The sequence below is a fragment of the Diadema antillarum genome, unplaced genomic scaffold, assembly GCF_040938485.1.
Source record: "Diadema antillarum isolate AM-2024a unplaced genomic scaffold, OU_Dant_1.0 seq00000377_RagTag, whole genome shotgun sequence".
NCBI lineage: Eukaryota > Metazoa > Echinodermata > Echinoidea > Diadematoida > Diadematidae > Diadema > Diadema antillarum.
Window position 1 is genome coordinate 76,327 of NW_027271376.1, and position 10,302 is coordinate 86,628.

Below are 10,302 nucleotides of genomic sequence, written 5' to 3' on the forward strand. Positions count from 1 at the left end.
TTTTGTCTTGAACTTTACTCACAGCAAGTGTGAATTCATGATTTTAGCAGTTTAATGTCCTAATTTCATTTGCCATTCCTTGAACTGACCCTTTCCCAGACCTTGTAGTTTGAAGAGTTTTTGACACATCATGCTAGCCTCTGACATGATAGAGGTATTTTTTTTAAAATCCCCAATCAAGAATGTGAAATTCCATTTCTCATTTAGACTATGTGACTGACACACATATCTTGGAATAAAGTGATATAAACTGTAAGAAAATATCTATTCAAACTTGACTGGAATATCTGTTCCTGCCATCTGCTGTTGATACCACCTGTCAAATGTTTCATTCTGAGCCACAGTGAAGCGTTCTTTCCATGCCCCAGCAATACCTGTAAGAAAATCAATTCACAATGGAGAATTGATATGCATGCAGGCTATTTTGACTCAACTGCTCAAATGATGATATAGCTAAAAACTTACAGGTCTGAAAATTGCTACAATCGCATTAGCCCTATTTCCCAAAGGTGGTTTAGAAAGATTTAGGCCACGAATTTCTCAATTTAAACCACAAGACGATTTCCCGAATGGGGCAGATGAAAAAAACCATGGTCTAAATCTAGACCATTTTTTATAATTCACGCATTGTGTCTACTGTATGGTTACATAAGTAATTGAAGCAAACCTTTGGAAAGAAACTGCTGGTGCGTTGCCATACGTCCACCATTTTTCTCAGATTCTCTCTGGTACGTTTTCTTCATAGCCAGGATGGAACTATTCTCGACCACGCGTTGCAAAGACTCTTCCGACAGAGGGCGTCCGATGTGGCTCGCAATGTGTTTGATGTGTTTAATGGGATCCTGATTGTTTGGATGTTAACATGAGAGAACGAGAGAGAAGACATGTAAGCAAAAGGCGCGCTCTAATCATTGTGGATTAAAGGGACTGAGCAGTTACGACGAGGACACGTTTTAATGATTTCAATTTTAAACGTTATATTACATTTCTGATAGTCCATAGCAGATTTCGTGGGGACACCAAATAGTTTTTATACACTGACTGTTTACGTGAGGGTTGAAACATCTCTGAATGATTCATGATTCGAACAGAATTATTCAATTTACTTTACTGATAATAAAAAAAAAAACTAGAAATATATACAGTGTAAAATGTGACGGGCAGTTCACAGAGAAAGCATAGTGTTTGAGTCAAATGTTAGCAATTCGTACAGTAGGCCTACATGCAATTTCTCATACCGATAATAGGTCCTCGTAGAACAAAAACAGTAGATTTTGTTCGCCACGAATCTCCCAGAATTCCTTAACGTGTTCCGGCCAGGAACCCCACGCCATTCCTGTCACAAGAATGGGGAAGATGTGAACGAAGAATATATCGCGAAGTTACTTGAATCTTGATATTGCGAGTTAAAGATTTGCGGCAGATTGCAATTATTTCAACATGGGTAGTATAGTGCCCCTGTGAGGAATATGATGGAACAAGAAATGACGATATACAATGTACTGTATTGGTGGAAGTTGTTACTATGATACCGTCTGTCTAGAAAATCCTTTTTGAAATCTCTTTTATCGTCTCTTCACCAATAATCACATAGAATTATACGTAAAAAGGTATCAATAACAGTGAGAGATGGGGGGGGGGGGGTTGGAGGGGATTGCAGGTGTCAAGACGTTATCGAAAAAATTACAATCACTTGTAAATTACGCATGCCCAGCAGTTGCACGCACAAAGGCGATTTAATCTAAAATAAACGTATCCGTGTACTTCCAAAATGCCATAACTCACAAACTTTGACAGATCCTTGTACATTAATTGTCCTATTTCAATCATTTTCTTCTAAAACCTAGCGTAACAGCCGCGTTTTGTAGAGAAGATCAGCACACGAGATTGTTTTCGCTGCCCTAACCATATAATCCCAACTCCTCATACACCAGGAAAATGCACCTACCTCCTTCAAGGAATACGCGGAAATTTTCTTCCCAACTTATCGGAAGAGATTTATTGTTGAGTGTCACCATGTTGAACCAGGAGGATGTTACATCTTTTGGGTTTCTGGCAACATAAATGACCTAGGATATGACAACATAAAAGAAACAATTTGATACATCTTTATTCATTACCAATCCGTGGCTGTACAAGCGACGATAGTGATACCGATGTAGCAAATTATATAGAATGGTTTAGTCTTGGTTCAAGGAGATGAACCTTTCTTTCTTCTTCATTTCTGATATGAAATAGTGAACAAAATATTTTTTTTTTTTAAAGAAAAGAAACTGCGTTCATACGCTTGACAAAAGCGAATATACATGTATAATCAGTTTAGAAGTAATCTCCCTCAATGGCATAGAAATACTCGTAAGTGAAACCCCGAGAAAGCAAAAACCGTTGGTTACTGAACATCCATTTTGCATTTGAAAATCAGAAATATCGTAATATGTTTATAAACTCGAGCTGTTTTGATGTTACCATGGACCTAATATACATGGACTGTTCACGGCAGTCTTTCTTTGATGTAATGATCGTCACCGCCACACGATTATGTATGTGCATCTCGATGAGTACATTCAGGTGTCTGGACAATAACGATTGTGTGATCATGCATTGTATCATCACTAACAAAAGAATCGTTTCCCTCATTACAGTCTCGTTTCGCTGACGTGCCTTTTTCAGACGGAAATTTCTTTGAATAAATACAGATGATGGGAAGCAGCAAAACCTGAGAACATGACAAATTTTGTGTCAAAAGATGAGTAAGTTGCTGATTCGCACATTTTCGCACACGCATAATACTTTGCCTCATGGCAAGATATACCTGTTCTCTACCATTACCATCCCTTTTGCTCTGGAATAAGCTGCGGAAAAGGGAAATGTTGAGATCTCAAATGACTATCTTTCTGCCAGAATGTTAGCTTTCTTTTAAAAACTGCCTGCTTCTCCCAAGCGAAATTGTTTGACGCATGATTTCCTAACATACACCACAATTGCACATTCACTTTACTTAATTTTTGTGAGTTATTTTGTTCTGCGCATATATGTAGTTTTAGATTTCTCGAATCTTCGTCTTGTTCTTCTCCCGGCTTGCTGGCGGTGACGGTCATGTGGATCAAAGCAGTGAAGCATATTAAAAATGTCTTTGTGGCGCTTTTGAGATGTACAGGTGCATGAATAATTTAATGATACGATGAATGTCCTTGTATATTAGGTCCTTGATGTTACGAAAGCCCTGGTATAAAGCTCTTAATAGCTTTGGGTCTATTGGAAAGCAATCTATATACATCTATTTGAAAACGAACAAACAAAGAAACAAACTTGTGAAACAAAGCGTCCGATAAGGTGAACATTTCCAGCGTCAATGACCTCATTCTGCCAAGTTTCCATTTTTCTCGTGAAAGGGCAATGAATGACTACATGTATATATAAACCTTGGCTTTCTTCAGCATATCTTGAGGAAAGCGATCCCGTCTGAGATGGCTTAAGATAGTTCTCGGTGAGGGCGCTTTACGAATGATGTCGATGAACGGCGTCAACTTTGGAGGATTTTGTTCCTCTTCTTCTCTGGTTTTCGGTAGCTTCTCATCCATGTCGATCATCTCAATGGCCGAGGATAGCAGCGAACGGTCGACCTTCTCCGAGTAGCCGTTGCTGAGTATGAGACCGACAATCTCCGACATCCAGTGGGTTCCTGAAAACGATAGACATGGGAAAAAGGTTGTACGTTGTCGAATCATCGTATTTACAAATAAGGAAAAGAACCATGCAGCCATCGCTTTTTCTGAAGATGGGGAATTCTCAATTGTGTCAATGCTCGTGCCATTATTCTTCTCTTAAATCCAAACGCCGTAGATAAGTGCCCATAGTAATTCCCTCAACTAGCCCGTGAGGGTCTGGATAAGAGTCTCTTTAACCTATATATTGAAGGGAATTTTTCATCTCTTCATTATGCAATCAGAACCTCTGGTCTGAAATTTGAAGACCCACCTTTTTCTTTGAAGTTCGATATAAGATTAGGAAAGTTCAGTAATTTGCAAACTCACGCAAAAATTAAAGAATTCATTTGTATTTTATTTAAAACTGTACTTTATGTGTTTGTCAATTACATTTCTGGCAACTCATTATCCCGTGTGACACATGCCGTTATTATGTTCTATCACCACTCCATTCACTGCCGTTTATTTCGTCATTGCTGGTGAGCGCTATGTTATACGCGTGGATCGTGACATGGGGTATAGATAACTACGATTTACCAGTATTTTGTCTTTTTTATTGTCTATGTGTGTTCTCTATATACATCCTTTCTCTATATCATTTTCTTTTCTATCTTGAACTTTGAGTTATTGTGCTGTGTTCAAGAGTACTGTAATATTGTATGCAATGGTTGCAGAATAACAACTACGGGCTGACCAAGTTCTCTTAATCACCGCGTTTAGATAAAATTGGAATGAAGTTAATTCATACAAACTAGAAATGTCGCTATGGCGACTGGTATGCCTCCGCCATAATGCATGATTCTCCTAATAGGTCTATAGTACAGGTGGACAATGTGTGATTACATTTTCACAAAATTGGAAAAATATTAAAATGACATGTTTGTCACAAATGTATTGAATGTTTACCTTCCTTGACCTATGTTTAATTGGATGAATAGGAGAGCATGTATTTGGGGATTTAAGAACTTTAACTTGACTTTGACCATTTCATAAGTTTATGCACTGAGTAATTTTCAAGGTATGGAGAAAAAGCGCAATTTCTGTATTGAACAGTAAATTGTTATCATTTTCATCTGGCCTTTGATTTATAAGAGAAGCACTGTCAGGCAGAACATACATAAATTCAGCATGTACTAAGTTTCAAGATAACTTGAGCCACTTCCGAGATATGGAGAAAAAAGTAAGTTCAGCACTTTCACTTGATCTTTGACCTTTGACCTTCTTGGCAAAAAAAAAAAAATCCCAGAGAATCTCTATTGGGTTAGACATGCATACATCAAGTTTAAAAAAAAAATATCCTGCTGGCATTGCATAAATATAAGGAAAATAGTAAGATTTTGAAGTATTGCCCTTGACCTTTGACCCCTGACCTTTGACCCCATGAACCCTAAATTCCCTAGATAACCACTGCCAGTCAGTAGATGCATATACACTATGTTCCATGAAGATACCTTGAACAATTTCCAAGATACAGAGAAAAAAGTAAAATTTTAACATTTTACTTGACCTTTTGACCTTTGACCTTTTGACCTCATGACCCCAAACTTTCACCAGAGAATCTTAATTGGGTAGTACATGTATACACTAAGTTTCAAGAAAATATCTTCTGGCATTGCATAGATATGGGGGAAATAGAAAAATTTTAAGCATTTGACCTTGACCTTTTGACCTTTGACCTTGAGCATGTGCACCCAAAAGTTGATAGGCACAACTTCACCCCCTAATACACATACATGCCAAGTTTCATTAGGATACCTCAAAAGGTTTTGGTAGTTACCCTGTCCACAAAATTCATTACGGACGGACGGAAGGACGGACGGACGGACGGAAGGACGGACGGACGGACGGACGGAAGGACGGACGGACGGACGGACGGACGGACGGACGGACAACCCGAAAACATAATGCCTCCGGCACCACTTCGTGGCGGAGGCATAAAAATCTTTGTCTCTACAGGAAATGTTTGTTTCTCTGAAAAAAAAAAACACATTTTAACAAGATTTTTTTTAATGAAAACTCGTTCCCTGACTGTGTAAAGAATAAATATAAAAAAAAAATCACATGGGTCTTGAATTATACGAGTGCATTTTGTGGAGCTAATAATCTTTGGAAAAAAAACCAACAACAACAACAACAACCTGGAAACCATTGTTTGTCTTTTGGTTTTTTTTTACATGTTGTTAGTTTATTAACAGCATGAAAGGTAAACCTATATAGCTGAGCGACATGATAACCACTTCTGCAGCGGAAACGTCAGAGCTATAATAGCCTATATCAAATACTGTTTGGTTCCCATCAGATAGATAATTATCTGTGTTGCCAAATTGCAGGGCTAATGTACATCACGGCAGTTTATTTTGATACCGAACAACAAAACACATTTATTTACATCCCGTTTTTATCCTCAGAAAAATAATCAACTGGTGTATGGGACCTAAACTGTACACGTGATAAAATGGAAAAAAATTACCGTCCTTACCTGATTTTGGGAAAGTGATAATGAAAACATCGTCAGGACGTACTTCCAATGATTTTGTGCCCTCGATGCTAGAATCTAGACATATGTTTGGATATACGATTCCTTGGTAGTTGTGTCTGTAGGACGTTGATGGACCTTCCTTGACGTCAGCCATCGCATAAACTGAGAAAAGAAATGGCAAAATTAAATCGATAGGCATACAAAATGATAAACAGTACTTACACATTTCAATTGTCGATCAAAAGATTGACTAAGACAGCGCCATGATTTGTTGCTTTACATGCAGTAGAATAACTCACATCTACGCACAGACTCACACATGAAATATATCAGTATATCAATAGCATTACAGGTAAAAACATGTAATACACCTACAACGAAATACACCTACATTATATCCATACACCCCTTACACCCTTGCAGTCATACTGATTACACATGCCGAAATGCTGAAATATGCATGGCGTTTTATAAAACTGTAAATGACGGAAGCAATTATGTTTTGAATATCGTCAAACGTAGGTGCGAATATAATAATAGCGTTCTCTGTCAACAGCGACAGGGATTGCGTGAAACTACGTGCTTCATAGTTATATCAACCGTCTGTCTTATACCATTAACACCGGCTGGGATGGTCTGCAGAAAAAAAAATGGCTATATACAAGAGGACCAACCACGACGCAAAGTCATCGAACTGATAGATCAACAAGTAACAAACCTCCCTAGCTGTCAGCTGCTCTGCGATGAGTACTTTGTCAAACTGGGAGCAGCGATTCCACAAAACTGATGAATATCAACTTGAATGTGTGGATACATTTACAAGCCTTCTCCATGAACGAAGTAAATACTGTACAGAATGAACGTTACATCATAAAGTTAGCGCCTATATAGACAGGCGACCTGCATTCAAAGAACACAGAACACGTTTCAGCTCTGACAGTGCAAACAGTCAATCATTGTAAATTCTTGAGTAAATACTTTAGATGATTGCCCCCATCCCCTTAATTCCCTTTGCATAAATCAACATATATGGCGTGAGATAAAATTGAAGATTTGTTTCGGGGATTTTGAGAAGAGAATACTGAAGGAACTTGTAATTTTGGGAAGCAGTAGATAGGTTTAAAACTTAAAAAGTGTTATTCCTATAATCAAGACGAGTTTCCATTTGAACTATTTACTTCATTCTTGTTTTGAGGGATTTAGCTGGGGCCAAACTGACAAAACATGATCATTGTAAAGCACAGACATCACAAGTTGCTCAGTGACATCCCTACAGAACAAATTTAACAAGTCAGTTTGTAATAAACATCTGAGTAATCACTGCTATCTTACTACACGTGCATTGTCTGTTTTAAAGCCAGAGTCCTAAACAACAGTCAATAGCTATGATCGTATAAGATCTATTTCGTATATTACAAGACTCTTATACGTCTTTGCAGAGTGAGCGTCATTCACATATTCTTCGGAAACAAACTATCTTCTCAATAACTTCAATCTGCTCCGTCAGAAAGGTTATTATGTGAAACATCATCCAAGGTAGAAGTAAAAATTATTTTCCCTATAGTGCCACAATGTTCACTACCCAATGCACCGCGTCATTGACACATGATTGGCAGTTTTCCCCATCTTTTAAGAAAATTAAAGAAGAAGCACTGCTCAACTGCGTCTTACGATATTATGTAAATCAACCGCGAATTGAAATTCTGATATTCTTGATACATCTGCAGTGTATCTATCAGATTGTATAACGTGAAAGGAGCAGGTGTTTTAATGTGGACATTTACGTCATAATAATCATGTTGTATATCGTTAGTCGTATAATCATGTCCTATACACCTTTCAGAAACGTCACACCAGTCACACTCGTGTGACTTCCAACGTCTCCATTTATAAAACCACATTTCAAAACGCATGAAGTCATATCAATAAGACTGACAATACGTACTCTTTCTAATGAAAGATCTTCTTCCCACAAATCTCTACTTCTAGAAATGTACCCCAGCATGTTCAAATTGATTGCATTGCTATTTGTATTATGCAGTGGCGGATCCAGAGGAGGGCGCACCCGGCGCCCCCTTTATTTTTCGTTAAAAACAAAAGAAATAAAAAGAAAAAAATGAAATGAAACCCGGAAGTGGCACCAGAAATATTAGTTGCGCCCCCCCCCCTTACAGAATTCCTGGATCCGCCCCCATCATGTATATTGTTTGCTGGAAATAATGTCACTGCACTGAAAACTGAAACTTATTTGAATATTATACTCATAAACACTGCATCCTTTGAAGGTAAATCGTTTATTTATTCGTCAGTATAGAATGCAATGTTACGCTGTGATGTCAAATGATAAACAAATCATCAAACAAAATAAATCGAACACACCAGATACTTGAAGGGGAATCTACACTTAGCTTTGTGGTGGAGAAATGGAAAAGCACTGTTTTACTAGGAACTCAACGTGGAAAAACTCACCTGCAGTTTGGTCATGAGACTATGTAGGTACATGCAACGTTGATACTTGGAGTAAGTCTTCCTTTTGGGGAAAAGTAGGCAACTAAAACATCTTGTAAATCACCCAAAGAAATATCGTTTGTCCTAAACCATTGGTATTTACAAACAATTTGTCAAAGGCAAAGCTAATAGCAAACAATCGCGAGATTATATTCCTTAGACTCATGTGTGTTCATGTTCATGTCAACGATGTCATTAGAATGACATATTGTGATATGTGAAATACCATCTAATCCACCATAGTGTTTGTTATAATGGACGTTAAAATAGATATCATAAAACTTGACCATGAGAAATTTTTAAAAATGGAATATCAGTTTCTCCATGAGGTGAGCAGCCCATTTGCATGCTCGATTGTTGTTGGTTTTTTTTTTTATTTTGTTCATGCACGATTAATCATTCTGCTACTCAAAACATTGACAAGTTTTGTTGTTTTTTTATACTTATAGAGAAAGTCTGAACTCATGATATACTGTTGTATTCAGGGTCAATCCTACAGTTAAGTCATTACAATACATACCACCGTCCTTTCCTGTCAAAAGTGGCAGAACATCTTTTTACAAAGCTGATGATTAGATGATGATTCACTTGCAATTTCTCCTTATACAAGTAATTAGTGGTAAGTTAGCGCTGTCAAGCCAAAGACATTGTAATTACCAGGGGTTCCTCCATGAGCAGTATGATATACACGCCACGTATTTCAAACTTGAGATTTCCTGTGTGCCTTAGCTGCAACTTGACGATGAAATAGTACATATGCCTTGATATTCAGACATCAGATTTCTGTACGCAAGCCCAACACAGGATGTGAAATTTTTCTTCTGCTTTGTCAGAGCTTGGTAAACAATGCAAAGATGATTTTATTGTTTGAAATTCATAAGTGTCCAGGTAAACTGGTTCATGCATTTGTAGTCATAATATATGGTAATAGTCAATGTCCTCACTTTGATCAATGCCCTCACTTTCACTCTCTCCTTCTTCTGTGTCTTTATGATTTCCAGTGATCAAATGGATATCAGGCATTAATGCCTGAAATTTAGTCCAGTTGTGAGTGAAGCCAATACATGTATCATGCTATTCGTGATTGCAAAGCGTTTAGAGTAAAAATCTTATAGGACTACCCGTATCTGTTGAGTGCAAACACAGTATAGGCCAAGGTGTGTGTGACTGTGTGTTTATCTTCTCAGTAATATGACATAAGAAGGTACAGTAATCTACTCAAGTACTGATACACACAAAATGGTGAATTGCAAGAAACTGGCTTTCTTTAAGCTGTCTTTTATCCTCAGAGCTTGTCTGTTTCTTAAGCTCAAGAATGACATGATTTCTAGTCATTTCTTTTTCTCGGCATGTTTTCAGTGATTACTGGAATGTATTTCACGAATTCAGTGTACACACAGTGTGTTTTGGCGGCCTACACAACATGCCATGGACAGTGGCAATTACTGTGTACTCATAATTGACTGTCACGTACCCAGTTTTCTATACTGCAAACACGTCATGATCACAGGATAATACTTCAGCCAAGTTTTTCGAATGCAAGCAAGAAGGCTGACAGACTTATTAAACAACAAAGAACTTGAAATATGGAAATCTTCACGTGTCAAG

General features: G+C 37.7%; 1 protein-coding gene across 1 annotated transcript; it reads right to left on the bottom strand.

The window, feature by feature from the left end:
• Nucleotides 1–264: 264 nt before the first annotated feature.
• LOC139731532 (sulfotransferase 1B1-like) lies at nt 265–6,340 on the bottom strand. Its single transcript, XM_071642415.1, has 6 exons — nt 6,187–6,340; nt 3,423–3,682; nt 1,949–2,069; nt 1,239–1,336; nt 668–842; nt 265–374 (listed from the first exon to the last, which is right to left on the bottom strand). Exons 1-6 carry the CDS (start codon nt 6,338–6,340, stop codon nt 265–267), a joined length of 918 nt encoding a protein of 305 aa, XP_071498516.1.
• Between the last annotated feature and the right edge of the window lie 3,962 nt (nt 6,341–10,302).

Excerpts from the sequence above, each read along its gene's own strand:
- LOC139731532 (XM_071642415.1), bottom strand. The coding sequence starts at position 6,340 with ATGGCTGACGTCAAGGAAGGTCCATCAACGTCCTACAGACACAACTAC. Across the intron at positions 2,070-3,422 it reads ATATGCTGAAGAAAGCCAAG|GTCATTTATGTTGCCAGAAA; the intron begins GTTTATATATAC and ends GTCATATCCTAG. Across the intron at positions 1,337-1,948 it reads CCGCGTATTCCTTGAAGGAG|GAATGGCGTGGGGTTCCTGG; the intron begins GTAGGTGCATTT and ends TTCTTGTGACAG.